This window comes from Biomphalaria glabrata, chromosome 15 (assembly GCF_947242115.1).
Source record: "Biomphalaria glabrata chromosome 15, xgBioGlab47.1, whole genome shotgun sequence".
NCBI classification, from domain to species: Eukaryota; Metazoa; Mollusca; class Gastropoda; family Planorbidae; genus Biomphalaria; species Biomphalaria glabrata.
The window spans coordinates 25,285,693-25,309,306 of NC_074725.1; the positions used below are offsets into that span (position 1 = coordinate 25,285,693).

General features: G+C 38.2%; 1 protein-coding gene across 1 annotated transcript; it reads right to left on the reverse strand.

Moving 5' to 3' along the window:
* Window positions 1–557: 557 nt before the first annotated feature.
* LOC106067863 (metabotropic glutamate receptor 3-like) lies at window positions 558–14,076 on the reverse strand. The gene is made up of 4 exons (XM_056012015.1): window positions 11,313–14,076; window positions 9,138–9,168; window positions 3,202–3,274; window positions 558–1,461 (listed from the first exon to the last, which is right to left on the reverse strand). Exons 1-4 carry the CDS (start codon window positions 13,645–13,647, stop codon window positions 961–963), a joined length of 2,940 nt encoding a protein of 979 aa, XP_055867990.1. The 5' UTR covers window positions 13,648–14,076; the 3' UTR covers window positions 558–960.
* Between the last annotated feature and the right edge of the window lie 9,538 nt (window positions 14,077–23,614).

Genomic DNA, 23,614 nt, shown 5'->3' on the forward strand with positions numbered 1-23,614 from the left:
TGGAACTGTGCTGCAGTATTGCCGTCTTTAAGCTTCTCTACATTAAATGGGCGGGGTCGTGTGGCTCGTTTTGGTTGGCGTTTCAATCGGAGCTTACATTTGCCACTGACAAGGTAGTGGTCTGAGCCGATATCAGCTCCTCTGCGGGTCCGCACGTCTAACAGAGATGACCTCCATCGTTTGGAGATGCAAATGTAATCTATCTCGTTGAAGGTTTCCCCATTTGGTGATCGCCATGTTTTTTTGTGTATTTGTTTGTGCTTAAAATATGTGTTTCCAATTGAAAGGCTGTTGGATGCGCAGAGAGAAATCAAACGCTCGCCATTATCACTGATGTTTTCTGCAGAGCCATATGGTCCCATTACATATTCAAAGCCAGTTCGGTTGGGATTGATTTTGGCATTAAAATCTCCCATCAGTAGAATTAGGTCGTGAGTAGGTGTTTCATCAAGAGTGGTTTGTAGTTGATTATAGAACTGATCTTTGATGGTATCTTCTGCATCCTCTGTAGGGGCATAAGCTTGGATGGTAGTGACTTTAATTTGCTTTGTTTCTTAATCTATCTAGTGTTATATAAACAATATTCATTTTATTGGTTGTTGTTTTTTTTAGTGGGGATAAATAGACTAGATAACTTTAAAAGTATTATTATGGATAAGCCCTAAGCCGGATTTACCTTTAGGCAACATAAGCTATTGGTTAGCGTCCCAACTTTCTCAGCACTACCCCAAACAAAGTTTTCAGTGATATTTCCCAATCATTTGAAAGAAAGAGCTAAGGAAAAATGACGTAATGTTGATTTTATAACGGGCGCTGGTAGTGCGGGATAAATGTGGGATCAAATTTATAAGGGGTCTCATTTCTCAAGTAGCTTGGGGCCTCATCAAGTCTAGATCCGGTCCTGTTTAAGAATAGTAGCTGACAGAAGCTGTAGCTAGTACAATAATATTAATATGTCCATCACATATTATCCATATCCCTTAGTGAAGGAGCCACTCGGTTCGTGCTTGCAAATCTAGGAACATGCAGCCTTGTAGGTGAGTTGAATCTATTGGTTCTTACTGACTCGCTGGGGATGTAGATAGCGGCGTAAAGTTTGGGCAAGTAGAGCATGACCAGTGCTACTGTATGATTGAGCAAAAGGGCCACAGATAGGATCAAAATTCTTATGTATTCCATGCCTGCTGTAAAGTAGGTCGGGACGAAGGCCAACCAGATGACTAGGGTGGTGGACACGCACATAGAGATGAACCTAGACTCGTTGAAGTTGTCCGGCAGCTTGCGGGTCTTGAATGCAAATATAGCACACAGAATGACCAGAATAATGTTGTAGGCCAGAAAAGAGGTCAATCCTAGAAAGGTCAGGTCGCAGGCTAGTTCTACAAACGGTTCCGTCCTGACCAGCTGACTTCGTTTTGCACTAGGGCTGCTTATAGAAAAGACGGCGACACAGAGACATATCTAGAAGAAACAAAGAATAAAAAAATATATTTAATAATAATATTTTTGAAAATAAAACTAAACAACATTACAAAGAGAGAATGTGTTTTCACACCAAACCTTTTGTATGGAGGGCATCTTCACTTTGTCTTCTACTACGCAAGAGTTTGAGAGAAAAATTGCTTGCACAATTTAGAACCCTAAAAATATAAGCTTCTATGACCAGAAATACCTTCGTAAAAAAATTTTAAATACAACATTTACAACACCTTATACAAAACATCACTTACACAGTAAAGTGCGAAGTTCGAAAGTATTAAGCCCTCTGGTAGCAATTTTCAAGTCTGGATTTTTATAGCACCGTAAAGGTCTGACATATGAAAAAACTGATGGTATCTCTAAATTCCTCGTCCTCTTTTCTATAAAATTAGATTGGATTTAATGTATCACTAGGCTTAGTTAAAATTAAATACGAGGTCAAAGATGTGTAGTGTAGGTATCGCCAAGCGTACTTTTCCTCGAGCGGATTTTTCCCCAGTTAGTAAGCTCGATCGGGTTGATGGAAGGTTCGAACAGATCAAAGAAAATATATCTAAAAACATGTTTTAATACTTACTTTTCACTATAAAGTCATTTTCTTTTTACTCCAGCGCAAGAACACCATCCATTGCACCATTTCCCACCTTCCACAACTTCAAATAGTCTCTTTGAGCTGATGAGCCATCAGACTTAAAAATAGCCTTAAGCCCATTACCCATTTCCTTCACTACCGGGTAGTAAAAAAGAATAATTCCACACCTCCTGAGTTTGACCTCACCATGAACTTAGCCTTTACAAGGAAAAAGAAATAGTATGTGTCGGAAGTGAAGAAAAAAGGTGCATGCGCAGTAGCAATATAATAGTAATTTGGTAAACATTGAAATAAAAAGGTTTTAGCAATAAAAAGTGAACTGTTCGAACCTCTTGACAAATCGGGGCTGCTCGAACTTTGTACTTTACCAATACATTTCTTGTCAAAGCCTTAAACTACAGACTCGGACTTTTTGCCACGTTAGTTTTTTTTTAGCCCATATATATATATATATATATATATATATATATATATATATATATATATATATATATATATATATATATATAAATGACTCTAACGATTTTCTTGAAAATTTCAAGGTATTTAGAAAGGAGAAAAAAATTCTCAACTCGTTGGGCATATCACGAAAACTCCAGTGGGTTAGCCGGTCAAGCAAGACACGTACGAATATCTTTCCTGCTACTCACAGAAGTTAATACCTCGATAATTGGGGCAGTAAGACTTGTCACCCTTTTTGTATAGGGATATGATAACGGCATTTCGAAGTACAGGTGGAACAACGCACTTCTCCCAGCATAGAGCGAACAAGTCCTTTTTTCTCTCAGACCCTTCCAATTTTAAATATTTCAGCCGGAAGGCCATCAGAGCCAGGTGCTATGTGTTTTTTGAGTTTCCTCAAATGTCGGTTAGTCATCGAGGTCCACTATTATAATTTTCTGAGGAATATTTCTCCGATACATACCTTTTGTCACCAAATAGCAGGCTATAGTGTTCTGTCCAGCGATTTAGTATATCCGCCTTGCTAGAACCATCGAAAGATCTTAGTGGCGAGCTCTTGAATTTCCAGTGTTCTTATCAAATCAGTCTCTGTTGGGTTTACTGCAGTATCCCACGACTTTGGCTGTCACGTCCTGAAGTATTGCTTTTAGCTGGCTCCAGTTACTCACTGGATCATCGCCCTGAGGCTTTCTTAGATCAACTTCGAGTAGTACACAGAATCGCTCTCGTACATCAGCCAGCCTATCAACATTTAGCTTCTTTTCTTAGATGAGACATCTCTTTTTTGACTATCTTGATCATCACGTTCAGCTTCGTCCGTTTAACATTCGGCGCTCGGCATTACCCTAGTGTGCAACACATCTTTAACATCGCACTGTCTCACTAGTATGTAATCCAACAGATGCCATAGCTTTTAGCGTGGATGCATCCATGTGATCTTAAAATGGCTTGTTTTTTTGTTTGTTAAACTATATGTATATTATCTGTGACAACAAAATAAAAAAATCAAATTAAGAATTTTTAATATACATCTTGATAGAGTGTCCGCAAAAACATAAATTTTTTTTAGAATTTTTTTCACTTCAAATTGATAGTCGATCAACTTTAAACTCCAAGGAGTTAACCGTCCGTTAGCCATCTTCATTGCATTTAATGGTGCATAGTCAATGAGTAGAGTAAAGCGAGCTCCCAGCAGATATTTGCTAAATCGTGGCTAGACATTCTCGCTCTATCGTGGAGGATCTGGTTAAAGCTCATGTTAGTTTCCTGCCAATGAAAAATACAGGATGCAAAGTCCCTTGATATTCGCTGTGAGACATGATCCAATGGCTGTAAAAGAAGCGTCTGTAGCGAGATGAAATAGTCTTTCTTTTTTTAAGCTTAAGCATACTATCCTTAGAAAATGTGTATTTGCTATTGTTTCATATTCTCTTGCAATTCCTTAGATGAAATAGTCTTTCTTTTTTGAAGCTTAAGCATACTATCCTTAGAAAATGTGTATTTGCTATTGTTTCATATTCTCTTGCAATTCCTTAGATGAAATAGTCTTTCTTTTTTGAAGCTTAAGCATACTATCCTTAGAAAATGTGTATTTGCTATTGTTTCATATTCTCTTGCAATTCCTTAGACCATGTTATTTTTATTAGGTTGTCCTTTGAGGTTGGTTAGTGCTGAACTAAGTGTCGTACAGTTTGGTAGGAAACACCTATAGAAACTGCAGGGTCCCAAAATACTTTAGACTTGCATTTTGGTTCTGGGCACTTTAATGTGATATTGATATTGCCCTGTGGTTTCAATGAGTTATGACTCTATATCCTTAGAATGTAACTTCCAACATAACTAATCCAACTTAACTGGGTTTGACTGTAGAGTCATACCAAAGACTTTTTCTAGTGCTTTCATATGTTCTTCCCAAGTTTTATTTATCGAAAACAAATATCAGCAATGTAGGAAACTGCCCTTTCTCTGTCCATATAATCGAAGAATAGCCGTGTCAAATATGCTACTAGCATTGACTAGTCCAAATGGCATATAATTAAACTGGAATAGTCCAAATGCTGTAGTTAAAGCAGTGTAAGGTTTGGGTTCTTCTTTCATGTGTATTTAATAGTACCCTCTGGATAAATCCAATTTGGTGAAAAACTTCGCTTCAGAGAAGTATGACATAAGATCTTCTGGGTTGGGAATGGGATAAGAATCAAGGGGATAATTTTATTTAATTGCCAAAAATCAAACTCTTGGAGTTGAAGTTTGCTGTCGTTTCACAAATACTATAGTGAATTGGAATATTTAACTTCGCCAGACGGACACACAGCTTTCCAGCATGTCATCGATACCAGAAGCATTGTCATCAAAGCATGTGAACACGCTAAAGAAGCTACTGCTGAAGTGAACAGAGTTAATCAAGCAAGAGTAAACGAAAACATAAGATTCAGACAGTTGGAACCAGTAGACAAAGTTCGATTATTACTAGCAGTAGAAAAATGACTGATTACTGCGGGTATTTCCGATGTCTTCACATCAGAGTTAAATCAATATTTTATCTTATATATTACAGATGTTACTTAAAACAAGATTACAACGAGAGTTTGTGTAATCACAATCCCTATCGGATCCGCCTATTCGCAAGGTACATTTTGTTTTAATTGTCAAAAGTAATAATGATTCAAAGATTCATTTGGTGTTGTAAAAAATGTTTTTTTTTTGGTAATATGTTTTAAATGTTTCAAAGCTAAAGATAATTTACTTCCTTGTCCAAACCTCCCGCTGGACGAAGAGAGATGGCAGCTAGCAGGGTATGAACCCGGGACCGTCCAGATAAACAGTCCAGCGCGCTAACCACACGACCAGGCATTGTTGTTAACTTAATACAAAAAAATAATCGCCTATTATTGATAAAGAGATATATTACACATTATGGCATGACAACTACGTGAAATGTACAAGATGTCAGGCGAGCGATTTTAGATAATCTTTTGGCTTTGATTTGTAATTGAAAAAAAAAAAGAAAACAGGTATTGAGCTTGTATTTCGGCAACGTCTGCCCGATGTCCCAGCACAGTTACTAACAGAGCTGTTGGCATTTTCATTTACATTTAACTAGAATGAGGATGTAGAGGTTTTCAAACCATACTTTGGTGTTAGAGAGTTGTTTTCCTTAAAAATCGGAACATAATGTTCCAGTGGCGTAGCTAGAGTGTTTGATGCCCAGTGCGACCTCTCCTCATGATGCCCCCCCTCCAATATAAAGCAGCGAAAATACGTTATTATACGTTAACAAAATATACAACAAAAAATATAACGAGCTTTCTTGGTCGCAAAACTATCAATCATTTTATCGAAATGTTTTCCACCAATGGCCTAGTTAGTGAAACGCATTGCTGATTGGTATTAATTCTTCATCAAATTAATAAGTCTGAAAAAAATTCGTTCGCATAAAGCCACACTTACCGCAATTGTCAGAAATATGTAAAAATCTGATAATACTACCTGAAGAGAATCTTGAACATGATTCTTTTTCTCTCAAAGCAGAATCTGGCATTCAATAGGCATCACGAATATTTAGACAATATTTAGAGCTGAATCATTTAGTGGCATTCTAGCTGATATCTTTTTATTTATTTATTTTTTTTTAATGCAAGATTTTAAACAGGTCCTTGTTTGAGAAGTTCAAAGGCAGCTTCTGAAGAAATTGCGACAAACTGTTGGCGCCTCTTTCGCTTCAGACGAAATTTGTTTTTGTCAATGTCGCTATGAGCACCATCGAGATTGTTTTCAATCTGAGGTTTCAATAGTTGGGATAGATAACGACTAAAATTCCTATTCACCTAGCACATCATGATCATAGTGGGTGATTATTTCTTGAACTATTTTCGCTTGGCTTCTTTTTATTGCAGCCAATACGTCTTTAATGTTCTGCACTAACCCTCAGATCAGAGCACTTACTCTTGCTGACAGTAATTATGGCTTCAGTGTTGTCCTTCCAACTAGTTGTTATCGATGATATTAATATTTTCTGTTTAAGTGAGCAGTCTCGAATTGACGACCATTGTTCTTGAAGTTAGACATACCCGTCGTTTATTTCAGTTAATTCATGGGCCAAGAATCCAAAATAGGTGAGAAAATTAAGACTGCATTAAGACTAACAATCTGCTTTTAGAAAAAAGGAATGATATCCAAGATTCTTTTCATTATCAGATTTTTACCTGTAGGACCCTTTGATCACTATCGTCAACCCTTTTAACCAGAGAAGACAATTTCTCTGTCTAAGCTAGCACTATGAGCGCCAGCCAGACTTATCAATCTTTAGCAGCGCCCATAATATTTACAGAGTTGCAAAATAAATATTTTTAAAAATCAAATACAGTAGTTAATGTTTGTTCATGTATGTAAAATGTGTGCTGTTTTTACTGAGAAATTTTGTGGTCATTTTGATGCCCCTCATCACTTGATGCCCCGTGCGGCCCCACATGGCTAGCTACGCCCGCCACTGATATTATAACTAGATTTTTTTAATGTTTTGGTTAGAAAATTAAATGTAGTGTAAGACAGAAGTGCAATTTTACATTAATAGAGTTAAAATGTTTTTACATAAAAATACGGAACAATCGATTTTCGTAAATGAGAAGATTTTTGTTTTAATAATTGGAAGAGAGACTTCAAACAATTATTTGGCGTTAATAGAGTTTTCATTAAAAATTCGGAACAATTTTGGCGACGATTTGTAAGAAAAGTATAATAATGTAGGTCAATATTTTTTTTGAAAACAAAATCCGGAACATTCTTTCCCCCAAAAAATCTTTTGTTATGTTTCATCAAGAAAATGAAATGTTAAGTAGGTCTAAGAGGGTATTTTAAAATAATCGTTTCTAGTAAATTACGTTCGTGTTTTAAAATCGCGAACAACCTATTTGACATCAATTTGTTTTCAGTTGAAAATACGGAACAATTTGTAATCGATAATTAAACTATAGTGACGTACTGTCCAAGAATATAAGTGTAATATAAGTCAATTAAAAGATTTCAAACATTAATTTGACATAATTTATCTTTGTTTAAAACAATATCCGGAACAACTTAATAGATAATGAAATATAAGTCAGTATAGAGATTTTCATTTAGCATTTGTATGCTATTTACAACCGGAACATGTATTATTGATCATTTATTTTTGAAACGTTTAAGCACGGAATTTAAATGTAATATAAGTTAGAAGAGCATACAAACATTCGTTGGAATTCACAAAAACACCCGAAACAATCTATTACAGAAACTTAAAAGTATTATGATATTTTGGAAGGAACATTAAAGGTAAACTAAGATTTTCATTAACTTTTACTGTTGTGTTTTTTTTTATATAAACGTGACGGACAGACCAACCAACAGAAAAATAACACAAAAATAAACGGCTCCTGATGGAGACACAAAAAAAAAAAACGATTCTTAAAAATTTTGTAGGGGACTAGTTTAGTACCGTGTCATGCAGCGTCGTCACGCTACTGCACGAAAGTCGCTGAATAAAAAGTCCATTTTAAAAAATGTGCGTGATACAAATTGCATCCTTAGCCTTTTTAAACAAACATAAATGTTTTCTATAAATTTTAGCAGCTAGTTGACCACAAAAAAACACATGTAACTAATATTGATATTTGTTGTGAACATTTCTTGTACAATTTAAAAATATATTTGACTTAGTGGTACTGAAATTACACAAATAAATGCCTTTCTTTGTGAACATAATGTAATATTATCTCCCATACATTTGTGTATTGTTTTAAAATTGGTGTATTTTTTATGAAAAAAATCGCTTGCAAAATTAATTTTATAAATTAAACAGTTTGCTTTGAGAAAACAAAAAGTAATCGTTGCACCTAAACTTTTCAAGCCGCATCGCATGATGAAATAATATTTTTCATTTCTCTTCAAGTTTTTGAGATCTGAGTGTGACAGACGGAAAGACATTTTGCACAAACCTAATAGCGGGTTTTCCTCTTACGGGGACGCTAAAAAAGAAATTTCACCCCGTTATTCCTTAACGTAGTCTATAAAGAGCTAAGCACTTTTTGAAATATTTTTCCTAATAGATGTTTGTTCCCTTTTTATTCTATCAAGATATAAAGGCCTATCATTAGAATATTATAAAGTTGAGTAGATTTCGCAATTTTCGAAAGTCAAATGACTTTTCTAACTCGTAGGCAAAATAGTGTTGTTTAAAACAAGGGCGTAGCAAGGGAGGTGGTGTTCACCCCCCCCCCCCCGAAATGAATTCCCCCCCTCAGGGAGGGGATCGGAACTTAGTGACTGACGTTTTGCTAATTCTGTTTATTTTACGTGAGATTTTAACACTAAACCATTACTTGCCCCAGCGCAGCCAAGGGGGTTTTGAGCTTAAATCCCCCTACCCCCTACCAGCGGGTTTTGCAGTCAAATTCCCCTCTTCTATAAAACAACCCCAACCCCCCAACAAAAAAAAAAAAAGAATGCAAACGACAATTCCCAAATTCCAAGGGCATAGCTAAGGAAGATTTTGATTTAAAACCCCTCCGAAATTTACGATAAAACCCCCCTCTTCAGACATTGACAAATTTTTGTGGAAGCAGCTTACCGCCCAACAGCGCCGAACGACGCGGGAGGATCTAAGTAAGTAAAAATAGCAGATTAGTTTTTTGAAATAAAACTTTTTAATAGCAGGATAATGCACTGCAGATACCTCAGAATATGCATTTTGTTGGCTTTCAATATCGGAAATAGTGCTTGGCGCTCCCCCCGACCCCCATGCTGACAAGGGCGGGGAGTCTACAATTTTTCCACTAACTTCAGGAAGAACCTATTCTAGGGTACAATAAACGTCTTCCAAAAGAATGAAAATGAAGGGTCAGAATGTAATAAAGATTAATTATTTACACATACACACATATCATGGGCGTAGCCAGGATTTTTTTTCGGGGAGGGTTTTGGGGGGGGGATCCCCCCGACCTCCTCCCCCCCCCCCCGCGAAAAAAAATATATGTGTGTGTGTGTGTGTACATAATTAATCTTTATTACATTCTGACCCTTTCGGAAGACGTTTATTGTTTATTGTAGACTCCCCGCCCTTGCTAGCAAGGGGGTCTGGGGGAGCTCGCAGCGCTCCCCCAGCGCGGGGCGAAGCCCCGCCGCCGAGCACTATTTCTGGTATTGAAAGCCAACAAAATGCATATTCTGAGGTATCTACAGTGCATTATCTTGCTATTAAAAAGTTTTATTTCAAAAACCTAATGTGCTATTCTTACTGACTTTGACCCTCTCGCGCCGTTCGGCGCATTTTCCGGCAAGCTGTTTCCGCAACTCTTATTCTGCGTAATTCATTTTGTCGGAAAACATGTCCCGCAAAACCTCATGCGACGCTCTGTCACAACCTTACTAAGGATTCGACTCCCAGTTCGGCATAGGATTTCTTTGATTTAGACCCGATCTCTATGACTGACTCCTAAAATCTGTCTTAGCCATCTTTGTTGAGCCACATTTAGTGTTTGTCAATTTCGGCAGATGACTATTCACTGCACTTTATTAAATGAGCCCCGCCACAGGTAGAAATGTGTAACCTCTCTTGAATACGCTCTTGGAATCAAGTGACTGTAGTTTGCTTTAGATTTTATATCGAAACGTGAAGTTTTATGTCTAAATCATCTGTTGGTGGTTTTATACCAAAAAATCTCTGGGTTTTTTTTTTGTTTTGTTTTGTTTTTAATTCAAAACCCCATTTAGCTACGATCATAGAATTTGGTGACTGTAGTTTGCTTTAAAATAATATTGAAGAGAGAGGTTTTCAACTCTAAACGCTCTGTAGGGGAATTTTAAACTCAAAACCATCTGGAGGGGTTTTAAACTTTAAAGAAAAAGCCATCTGGAGGAGGGGGATTTAAACTCAAAACCCCCTTGGCTACGCCCATAGATTTTATAGTGTGTAATTTGCTTTTTTTTATATTGAAGAGGTACTTTTTAGCTTCAAACCCCAACTGGAAGGGGGAGGGGGGTTAAACTCAAAACCCCTTTGGCTACGCTCATAGAATTTTGAGTGTGTAATTTGCTTTTTTTATATTGAAGATGGGGTTATCGTAAATTTTGGATGGGGTTTTAAAATCAAAATCTTCCTCAACTGTGCTGTTGGAATTTGGGGATTGTTGTTTGCATTTTTTTTTGTTTTGTTTTATAGAAGAGGGGGATTTAACTGCAAAAACCTCTGGTAGGGGGTTTAAAATTCAAAACCCCCTGTAGGGGGTTTTAAACTCAAAGCCCCCTGGTAGAGAGATTTGTATCTCAAAACCCTCTGATAGGGGTTTTTAAAATCTCAAAACCTCCTGGTAGGGGGATTTAAACTCAAAACCCCTTGGTAGAGGGTTTTTAACTCAAAACTGCCTCGGCTGTGCTGTGGTAAGTGATGATTTAGTATTATAATCTCACCTAAAATAAACAAAATGAAAGCAAATATCAGTCACTTAATTCCGTCCCCCCCCCCTGTGGGGGTATTTCATTTCGGGGGGGGGGTTTGAACCCCAAGAACCCCCCCCCCTGGCTACGCCCATGACACATATATATTATATATCTGTGGCATTTTACGTCTCGAGAGACGATCTTTTCCCCCCGCAACTTCTTGTGTGACTAAAGAGGCCAATCCTTGATACACAGCTGCGATCGCAGGTTGGGCATATAGAATCACCAGGCGCCGTTGCATTTTCACCCTTCTTTCTGCTTCTTTTGTGTATGACATACGTGGCATGAGAGGGTTAGGTCAAGTTGCAGATAGGCCTGCTTCTTCTCTCAGATTTTTGTTGGTTCGGCGCTCTCTCTATATATATTGGCTTTTCCCATCCCCACTGAAAAAAATTCTCACTACGCCCATGGTTTAAAATAATCTTTTTCCATGAAGAACAATGAAAACTTCTGATGTGTATTACCTGGACTACAATTAGAGCCGAAGAACTACAAACTTGTGAAATGGGGCTTATGAAATGTAAACCTTTGATGTTCTCTACTGAGGTCTTAAAGATGCGATATATTCGAATTGTTTTCATCAGTAGTGGCGCATATAGAGCGGAGAAGCTGATGCAGAATAAGAAAAAATTTATCACGCAAGATATGTCACTGGGTAGGGTTTGGAAGCTTATGACGTTAATATAGCCTGTGAGAATAGCCAACAGCTGGATAAAACTTAGCTCTCGACTTGAAGCTTTGATCACTTGGAGTTCTCTAAATTTGTGGTAGAAAACAGCAATAAATATGGTCAAGACAGAGGTTAAAGTTGCAAGTGTAATCAGTAGAATGGACAGCGTGTCCGATGTGGAATAGTAAGTGAGTCTTATTTCTGTACAGGTTGTAAAGTCTAACAATGGATCCGGCCATGTAAATTCAGGACATTCTTCACAGCTTGTGTTTTTGTTGACAATCCTTTCGTTGTCTCGGCAACGTCGACATTCCCAGCAACACGCCAGCTCTTTTTGTATCTTGTACTCACCTGCTACGCACGGCCTGCTGCACACAGATTCGGGAATGCCCGAATCAGCATTTCCAGGCATTAGGGGCACGATTCTTTCTTTCTGTATGAGGTTAGCCCAAGAAATATTGTACTCTGTGTATTGTACAGTGCCCGTCGACCTGTCGTAGTTTGCAACTTCTTTCATGACTAAACCTTTCCTCAATGTAGAGTTAGGATCGCCGTATCCCAAAGGTACGTTCAGGCTGTCGTATGCCAACTGATAGATCACGTACCTTCCACCACTATCCCCGTTGTTGTCAAATTGTATCGCGCCAGTGTATCCAGTAAAGGAAACATTCTTTAAATAGTTGACCATGTTAACCCTAGATATACAGGCCCTGGCGTCATGTCCTTGAGCCGAAGGACATAACTCACGAATCAAATTATGCGCCGCGTTGGCAAAAGTTAGGATGGCGTCAATAAGTAAAGTTGTAGTTGGCATGAATTCAAATTTTGGCGATCTTAAAATATCTACGTTTTCAACACAATTGTCTTTGCTAAAAGAGCAATTGGTCAAATATTCCCAAGCTGTCTTAAACCATGGATTTCTAGTGGTACGAAAGTTCTGTTTCTTAACGTAGTCGTAAAATTCTCGAAGTAGAGGAGAGTAAAAAAAAAATACAAATGCTCCGACAAAGATGTCGGCATGCTCCGATATTGATTCCTTACTGGCTATAAAAATAGAGTCGCTAGATATCCAAATAAATTGACCAATAGCGTTGAGTTTAACAACAGAATTGAGAACGTGTTTTGTTTGAAGTTCCTCAGCAAAAAGAATAACAACTCTTGCCTTGACATGATTGAAAAGATCAGAGGCAATAAGGTCTGTAGCGTCCGTTTCGTCCACTTTGTGTGACGTGGCTATACAAATATTATATCTAGAGGCAGAAGATTTTAAACTTTCAAAGCCTCTTTCTCCGTACGTTCCTTGAGAATAAACGATGGAAATGTAGCTCCAGCCCATCTGGAAGACAAACTTGATCATGGCGTCAGCCTGGAAATTATCAGGGCCGATGACTCGAAAGAACAATGGGTGCAGGTCTTTGTTGCTTAGCTCCTCACTGGAGGTGATGTAGCCTACTATAGGCATTTTTGCTATAGTGTAAAGGTAGGATATAGATACTGTAGCGATGCTGGTCATAGGAGCAACGACCCCGATGACATCATAAAACGGAACGTCCAGGTCCGAGTCCAATGAATCTGACAAAGTGTGATGGAAACAGGAATCCAAGTGACACGATGCTGCAGGCTGGACGATGAAAGATAAGGACTGGGCTACCGCCATTGACGTCATCTCGCAGTCGTCTAAAATGTAGAATCCTAATGAAATGTTTGGGAGTAGTTGAAATTCATTGTTCACCTTGTCCACAGCAAAAGCTACGGCCTCTGGGTACTCTATTCCCCAGGACCCGGGAAGTTGGGTGCTATCGCACTTGTTTCCATTTATCCCGTGTGTCTGCGTCATGATTACCCCAATGTTAACGTCACCCGGTGACGCATACATATTCTTGCTGATGCTAGAGAACAAACACTCATCCGCAACCGGTCGGACAAAAGCCAGTGTCAGAAGACCAGATATGACCAATAGCGGACAGTGCATCTTTGTCCAAACGTCGTCTTTTAAGCTAAATCCTGTAACAAAAGTTCATTTCTCTACAACCTCGCTATAGCAAAGTTGCTCTTTCATTGGTATCAATGTGGAGGCAATAGCTCGAACCTGCTGAATGTCGACCAAGTTAGTATTGGGTTTAAACATAAGATTAGCCCAAATCACAGACAACTCGAAGAGTTCTATTCTGAATGTGACAAGGTTATGGCATGATTTCTTCTGGCGTATGTCAGCTCAATACATTGTCTTATGATTTGTTGATAGTATGGGTTGTGGTCAGTTCATTTCCAATTTTACAGAGAGCTGTTTACAATTTTAAAGAGAGCTGTTTACCATTTTAAAGAGAGCTGTTTACCATTTTAAAGAGAGCTGTTTACCATTTTAAAGAGAGCTGTTTACCATTTCTTACGTTTACTGCAACTTTTCGTTTGTCTGCGAAATAAAATAAAAAAAAAGTAGCGTTACATAATTCCAACATATGGAAATAAACGCACACGCATGTCTAAAATGTATTTGCTGCTGGTTCTGTTGTAAACCTGTATAGAAATAGAGAAAGAGAAGTTAGCCATGGAAAAAGAAAGAGAGAAAGAGAAGTTAGCCATGGAAAAGGAAAGAGAGAAAGAAAAGGTAGTTGTAAAAAAGGAAAAGTTAGCCATGGAAAAAGAAAGAGAGAAAGAGAAATTAACTATTGATAAAGAGAAATTAGCTATGGATAAAGAAATTGAAAAAGAGAAGTTAGCTATCAATAAAGAGAATAAAGAAATTGAGAAAGAGAAGCTAGCTTTGGAGAAAGAAAGGTTAGCCATAGAGAAAGAAAAGTTGGCAATAAAAAAAAAAGAAAAAGCTAAAAAGGAAGGTACTGGAAAGAAAAATGACGTGTCTGGAAATAAATTGGCGAAATATAAAGGTACAATGTTTGATGAGAATAAAATAGACATAGATATTTTCTTAAAGAAGTTTGAAATTGAAATGAAAGAATTGGCTTTTCAAGAAGATAAATGGACATTTTTGTTATCGATATCATTTGCAGCAGAGGTGCCGTCAAAGATTTGCATGAATCAGAATAATTACCAAATAGTAAAGGAGCAATTAGTACAACATATGAAAAAACTGAGGCGTTTTATCGTCAACAATATGTTAATTGCACCATTGAAACCAACGAGGATCCTCAAACATTTTTAGACAAGATGAATAGCTACTTTGACAATTGGACATCAAAAATAGAAAAGACGTTTGATGGACTAAAGGTATTTCTTATTGTCGTGCGCGCGTGAAGTTTTCTTTACATTTAATATTGGTATTTTAGCGTATATGAAGTAGTTCTTTTTAGTGCGTTTGTTGTATAGAATATTGTGTGTGTGTGTGTTTACGTCATCCTTAGTTCCCGCAAGAGAGAGAGCTTCTTTTGTGAGCTAGGGAGCTGGTCTGGTTGTTTGTTTCCCCCTTGTATAAGGGGTGTTATGCTTTGGGCTATGGGAAAGTGTGTCGCCTTTCCGCCTTTGGAGTTTTGCATTAACTCTTGTTGTTGAGGTGTAGGGAGTTGAGGTTACGTTGGGCGCCGAGATGGAGTGTGAGCGTGAAGGTGTGTTATGGAAACTTATTGACGTTAGACTAATTCTTAATTCAATGATGACTTCAATGATAGTGATGTATATGTAAATATGTTGATAACTTATAATTAATTATTATTAAATATTGTTCATATTGATAACTGTTGTTATTCACTAACTGTTCAGTTGAATAACTGTTATTCGATGTTCGTATTTTACATGCCATTATCTTTAGGTTCTTGTGTTACTCTGTTCAGGCTGGGGATACGGGACCATCATATCATACTCTACTTAAGCGACTAAACCCACCTGACACTTATGCTGTCATTTATGAGAGTCAGGATGAACTAAAAATATTCCTGCTGGAGAGAAAGCCAAAATCTGTAGATGAGATTGTAAAATTAATAAGGGCTTACAAAGTGGCACATCCTGAAAAAAAATTAAACAGAGGTAGAGATATCGAAGAAATAGTAGCATTAATAGAGCAAGAGAAACACAAGACAGTTATAGCAACAATAGAAGATTTAATTTTGAAGGACAGAATAGGTTTAGAGGACAAGAAAGGAGCCAAATAGATAGTAGACAAGGCAAGAATAATAGCTACATAATAATTCAGCTTGTGGTACCTAGAGAATTCAGGCAGCGTATTATGGAAAACGGGCATGATTTAGCGCACGCAGGACATATAGGAGTACATAAAACGAAACAAAGAATGTTCAAGGATTTTTATTGGCCATCTATTAGTAAGGACAAGAAAAACTATGTGACTTTGTGCAAACTATGTCAAACAAAAGAGACAAGAAAAATAAAAACACCATTAGAAAGGGTGGATATACCAGATAGACCATTTAGAAAAATGGCGATTGATCTAATTGGAACAGTAGTTTCGAATAGGGGTCACCGTTATATTCTGTGATAGACGTGTGCTCAAGATGACCAGAAGCTATTCCACTCAAAAGAATTGAAGATACATCGTACAAGCATTATATACATTATTTACAAGATTTGGATTTCCCAAAGAAATATTATCAGATAGGGGCACTCAATTCAACTGTCAGCTGACTACAACAATCTTTAACATGTTTGGGATTCAGCAAAGGTTTACAGCTCCTTACCACCCACAGAGCAATGGTATTTGTGAACGTTTTAATGGTACGCTAAAGAAAGCATTATCTAAAGTAGTGGATGATAAACTCAAAGAGTGGGATCTGGCTATTCCGTCAATACTATTTGCATACAGAGAGAGACGTAATGAAACAACAGAATTTTCACCATTTCATATGATTTATGGAGGAAATCCGCGAGGTCCAATGACAATATTGAAAGATTTGATTATCCCTCATGAACACGTAGGAACTAATGACAGTTATGATATTGTGACAGAAACTAGAAATCAGGTTATAAAGGCATACAAAGAAGCGGGTAGAGAGGTACTAGAGAAAATGAATTAACACATTCTAGGGTGAATGAACATAGAAAAAATGACGGAATAGAGGTAGGAAAAAATGTTTTTGTGTTACTCTAGGATAAGAATAATGTACTGTTCACAAAATGGCTGAGACCGTACAAAGTTACAAGGAAAATTAGCTATGTGGATTATGAAATAGACATTGATTCGAAGCTCAGAATATTTCATGTAGATTTGTTAAAAGAGTTCAGACCAAGACAAAGAAGTGAAGAAAGGAGTAAAGATGAGTCGATGACAATGGGTGCCTGTGTGACAGAAGAAACGGAGACAGAGGAAAGGTTTAGATCAATAGAGACAGTGGCAACAGAAATTAGGCAAACATGGAAGGATGTCACGGTAAATGGAGTTTCTCTTGAAAGAGCTAAAGAAATCAAAGCACTAATTGAGGATTATAAGAATATTTTTACGGATTTACCTGGAAAAACAAGTATTATAGAACATGATATCAAGTTAACTGGCAAAGTACCGAATAAACTAACACAATATACGATCCCATTAAACCATAGAGAAGCATTACAGAAGGAAATTGATGAGCTACTAACACTGGGAGTGATAGAACCATCTAGCTCACCATGTGCTGCACCATTCGTGCTTGTTAAAAAAAAGTGTGGTAACATAAGATTGTGTGTGGATTATCGAGAGTTGAATAAAGTCACATAATTTGTTCCATTTCCAATGCCACAAGCAGACGAAATGTTTACTAAGCTAAAAAAAAATGCAAAGATTTTTAGCACGTTGGATCTGTCTAGAGTCTAGAGGATACTGGCAAGTACCTCTAAAACAAGAAGCTAAATCGTTATCGGTATTTAAGACACCTTCTGGCATATATCAATGGAATGTGATGAGCTTTGGCTTGGTAAATGCTCCAGCCACGTTAAACAGAATGATGACCAAATTATTCAACCATAGAAGAGACACAATTTGTTATTTAGATGATAAATGCATTTTCAGTAAGCAATTGGATGATCATATACAAAGCCTTGAAGAGGTTTTTAAAATTATCAAATAAAAAAATTAATTTTAACATTGAAACCAACAAAGATAAAAATTGGCCTCAGTGAAATTTCATTTTTGGGGTATAAGATAATATAATAATAATAATAATAATAATAATAATAATAATCTTTATTGGAAATTTGTCTTACTATTTGTGCATTACACCAAACAAAAACCATTGTAACTACAAGAAACCAAAATGTACATTCACACCAGACTCACTCATAATTTACATGTGACAAGTTTATATCAGATTGTTCGTATTTAATGATTTGATAGCCAAAGAGTGTTTGTGTCTGCTTGTCTTTGCTATCGGTGTCTTGTATCTCTTTCTTTTGTGATGGTAAAATCCTGACACAAAGGGTGATTCTTTATTTCGAGGATCTTGTTAGCTTTTTTATAGATGTTTATCTCAAACAACTGCCCAAATGGGGTTTGTTTTTTGCCAATGATTTTACCAGCAGCATTTAGGATTCTATAAAGTTTATTTTTATTTTTAATGCTCAGATTGCCGTACCAGGCAGTGATATTGAAACTTAAAATATTGCAGATATGAGCGTGATAAAACATAGCCAAGGCCTTTTCGCTAACATTAAACGAGGACGGTTTTCTTAGTAATCATAATCTTTGCTGCCCTTTTTTGTTGATATAATCAGTATTTGCAGTAAAATTTAGTTTATTGTCTAGGATATTACCAAGGTATTTAAAGGTTTGCACAATTTCAATAGTCTCTCCAGCTACAGAAACAATATCATTTTCCTTCTTTTCCCTACGAAAATCGATTATCATTTCTTTGTTTTTTTTTACATTTAATAATAAAAAATTTTCTTTACAATATTTTTCAATGTGTTCTATTTCTTTGAAATACTCATTTACGTCTGAGCTCTCTGAGAGCAGGGCAAGAAGAGCCGCATCATCAGCGAATTTTGTGAAGGAGCAAAAAGGACTATCGGATTGAAAATCATTGGTGTACAAAATGAACCACAAAGGCGATGTCACAGACCCCTGGGGGGCCCCTGTGTTAACTATGCGTGCATTGTTTACCCTAACCCTCTGAGATCTCAAATTGAGTACATTACACCACTGGAAGAAACGGTATGAAAAATATTGAACATTAAGGTACCAAAGACAAAGAAGAAAATTAGAAGCCTTCTGGGTCTATGCAACTTTTATAGAAAATTTATCCCATATTTTTCAGAATAGGGTTCTATCAAATGGGAGCTAAATTTTAACTATGGACGGATCACGCTCCCTTGGCCTTCATTAATACAAATAAATTAGGTAACAACAGAATAGCCAGGTGGGCATTGCAACTTATGAATTATAACTTGGAGGTCAGGACAATACCAGGGAAAGACAATGTGATAGCTGAAACATTATCACGGTGTACCTAAGAAGGAAAAGAAATGGAAGTAAGGAAAGGAGCTTGGCCACGTCATTTTTGTTTCTGTTGGTTGGTCAAAAGAATAATGTCAGTAAAATCATTTTGGTGAGAACATAATGAACAGCAGTGTAGTGAATAGACATGTATATCAGATTGGAATATTTTGTAAATGTATATGTTGTCACAAACCGCTGTGAGCCCACACCCGTTTGTGTGTGTGTAGCAAAACAACAGCAGTCCACTACGGGCCTGGCTAAGGAATGTTGACCTAGCTGACCCCTTTCCCGCCATCATGGCCTTAGTTATTGTGGAAAGTTTTATTTTTGTTTACTGTTATTTCTATTTTAGATCTAATGCAATTATTTATGTTTTTAGTATATTCTAATTAGATTTGTTTTGGTATTGGAAGGGGAAATGGGTATTTTTGTGTGTGCTTTTAATGTTTATTTTGTTGTCACGTGACCAGGTGACCTAGTCTACAACGAGGGAGGGGTGACCTGGAGAATTTGGGGACAAAGGGGCAGTTGGCGTGGGTTTTGTAGAGCGGACGGTCGTATTTCCCGCTTCTTCTTGTTTTCATAATATTATTCTATACTTTATATTAATAAAGTGAGATGCTACATGTTGTAACTATTATTCTGGTGTTGAGTTTTATATGTTAATTGGATCAACAAACACCTAAAGCCACAAAAGACCACTACACAGTTCCAGCGTCAACAGTCGGGCCTCCAGAATCGCCCTAGACCACGACCAGTTAAAGCAGGCGCCAGCACACTGCTAGCGTCTTGTGACGTATGTATACTGGTGTAAGTTAGTGTAATCGAAGACTGTATGGATTGACGAAGCTTTGTTACATGTGTGAGGTGTCGAGATATTAATATATGGTGTTATATTGAGAACTTGATGAAACCATTGTTAGAAATTTCAAACATATTATTATAGTTACATAGTTAATTATAGTTTATAATTATGAAATATGAGATTAACTCTGATTGGTTCGTTGCGGTAATCTGGGCATTGTATATTGGGATGTCTGCAAGTAATTTGGAACCTAAAATAATAATGTAGGGAATGGTGATATGTAAGTATGCTGTTGGATGTTTTGTTGTTGTTGTTGGTTTTTACCTGGTTTAACCGAATGAGAATTAATGAAGATAATATAATTATATTGTACAGTGGTTAACAATTTTATTTGATATTTAAAGGACGTTCGATGTACATCAAACTTGGAAAAAAAAAGGGGGGTGTTACGGTCGTAGCGCAGCATGGTGCGAATGGGAAAAAAAGGTGCCAATTCGGGTATTGAATGGAAGGGAGGTTAAAAAGAGGAAGCCGAAGATTGACAGGATGAGAGATAAAAAGGTTCATGTTTACGTAACTTGTTATAATACTGTTATAAACTTGGTGGTGGCACAGAGAGGGGAAGTGGTGTGTGTGTAGTCAGCCGACGCAAATCGCCCCAGGCCAGCGCTAGACGAACGGTCAACCGTGACGAGCTACGACAATCGGCCAAGACGAGTGTCAACAAGAGGGTTCGGGAAGAATCGCCGTCGTGAATAGAGCTCAGTAGCGTCACGAGAGTTGTAGTCATCTGACCACCTAGAAACGTCGAGCGGCGTTCTGTCCGGTTCTAGAAGGCCAGTAGGGACCCTATATAAAGAGCGGAGGTGTCGCAGTCAAGACGGTTCAGAAAGCGGGTTCACGACAGGAGTTCAGAACACGGTCGACTACATCACAGTTCAACGGTGTGGTTCTGTACGGAGCATTACGACGGTTCAGTGCGGAGTACTGTCAAGTACAGTTGAGACGTACGGCGTCTTGATCTTGGTCTGTGATCGAGTCCGACACAACGAGCCTAGTGTGTGAAGTCAGTCCTGAACTGTTGAACCCAGTGCAAGCCCGGAACGAGACGGAGAGGCCAGTGCAAGAGTTAATACGGCGGAACGGTGTTATCGGAGAGATATTTGTACAGTGTACGTGTTGCCAATTGTACAGTATTGGCTGTTATTTATTCAACTATTAAAGTGTTACGTTACTTTGGAGCCCTTAGTTGTCAAGTTCTTTAAGTTGGTGGTGTATGGTGCAGTTTGCAGAGAGCCTGGATAGTGAGATTCGTAACAACTGGTGTCAGAAGTGGGATCGGATCGGAATCGGATTGGATCGGATCTACTATGGCTCGTCTGAAACTGCTGTACGAACTTGAATTTAGAGAACTGAAGGAAGAACTCCGTGGACGAAGGCTGAAGGTATATGGTAACAAGGAAACTTTACAAGCATGCCTCCGAGAAGACATGTTGGAAGAAAAAGAAGATCCGGACACATATCTTTTTGAAGTCGAACCTAACTTGCTGGAACAGCTCACCAGTATCATGCAGGAACAGATGGCAGCTATGCAGGAACAGATCGCCAGTAGCAAACAGGAGCAGATGGCAGCTATGCAGGGACAGATCGCCAGTAGCAAACAGGAGCAGATGGCAGCTATGAACTCGGGGCTGGAAAACACCAATTCCAAGATAGATGCCATGAACACCAAGATAGCCGCCATGAACCAACCCATACCTGCTGTGGAGGAGAGAATCATCAACTCAGACGTTCGTTCAGATGCTAAAGCCAGAGAGAGGAGCCTTGGTGGTGATCATGAGGACCCATTGAAACCTGACGAAGCCGTTGAGAGACATATGCAAGTCGAGAGATATCAGCCAGGTCCGAACCTAACAGACGTTGGTCCAGTTGCCAAGACTGGAGAGGACAGTCCTGATGGTGGTAAAGAGAATCCAAGGCAGTCTGACGTTGACATTGATGGACATTTGAAAGACGAAAGACATCGACAAGGTCTGAAACCAACAAGTGATGGGCCGGATACTGAGACGAGAGAGAGAGGTCCTTATGGTGGTGAAAAAAGCCGAATGGAGCCTGAAGCCGAAGACGAGGGACCTTTGCACGAGAAGTGTTACCAACCTGCCCCACAAGCATGCCCTCCAGACAAGGCTGAAAATGATGACATGTCCCACAATTCCCTGTCCTGTGGATTTGAAGCCCATCCCAGTCCTTCTTCGCAAAGCCCTATGAAGTCACCTCTTTGGCCAACGATCTTGGTATCCCCAGCCCTTACATCCTATACCTTTCCATGTGCCAAACGGCTGCCCTCAATACCGAACGACAAGAGAGCGAGGCGACCACGACATCACTGCAGTCACATGAAGACCAACTGGCGGAGAAGAAGAAGGCTACTTTTGTTGAATGCAAGATGGATGACGATGCAACCTCGATATCACTGCAGCCACATGAAGACCAACTGGCGGAGAAGAAGAAGAAGGCGACTTTTGCTGAGTGCAATATGGATGACCATGCGATCACGAGGTCGATACAACCAGATGAAGGCTAACTGGAGGAAAAGAAGAAAACGTTTTCTGAACTCAACGTGGATGGCGATGAAAGCACGACGTCGAGGCAAACAGGTGAAGGCCAACTGGAGGAGAAGAAGGAAGCTGACTGCAACATGGATGGCTCCATCAAGCTCAAGAGGCAAGCCAACTGCCACCGATCGACCCCCACCTCGAAGCAGGACGTTTTGGCGCCGCGGTTTTGGCCCCGCCGTTTTGGCGCGAAGGTCGTTTTGGCGCCAGCCGTTTTGGCGACGGGACGTTTTGGCGCGATATACATTATGTACGTTTATTGTATTATTTCTTTTAAAAGAATTATTCATATCTATGTTTTGCACGAGTGTTTGTGTTAAGACATATTTTTCACCTACTAAATGTAAATGTGTGTTTGTTTTTCACATCATTTTCTTTAATAAACATTTTGGCTTGTGTATGTGTGTTTATTAAGAGGCACACTTTTATTTTCAAAACGTTTTTTAAGATATTACTTTAAAATTAAAAGAAAAAAAAAATAAAAAACAAAATGAAACGATGAAAGACTAAAAATTGATGCAATTATTTGTTTACATTAACATTGGTTTGTTTAATGACTGTATGGTATCTCCAGCTATACATACCAAACACTTGCTAATAATAAGTAAAAATATAATACATGTACCATGTTTCTCAAAATACCTCTGTTGATAAGTTTGTACAATTACATTGATTCTCTTGTCTGTGTCAATATACTTTTTTCGTTTAGAAGGCGGCTGGTCTCCCCTGATATATTGTTCATATATAAGGTCTCCGCCTTTCTGGACAGCTCCTATTCCATCAATGAATTTCCTTATGGTTGGATGGCTTATTCCAAACTCGGATTGTAGTCGCCGATGTGCTGCTTCCACAAAATTGTTTGTTCGATTATCCCCATTGAGTGTTCTCTGATAGACAGACCACATAGGAGGAGGAAACAGAGCACATCGTCGAGTTCTACTGACGTCCAATATAAGTGTCCTCAAACCAGTTGATTATCGGAGTAAGATGTAAAGGCAGCTCATTTGCCAGAGTTTCAACAGCCATATCCAAGTCCTCGATGGGAACAAATGCTAATGCAACTATCATTCTAGCTGCCAAAGCAAAGTCTGGATGATTGTTGTACATTGAAAGAAGATTTTCATCTGCCAATTTCTTTCGCATA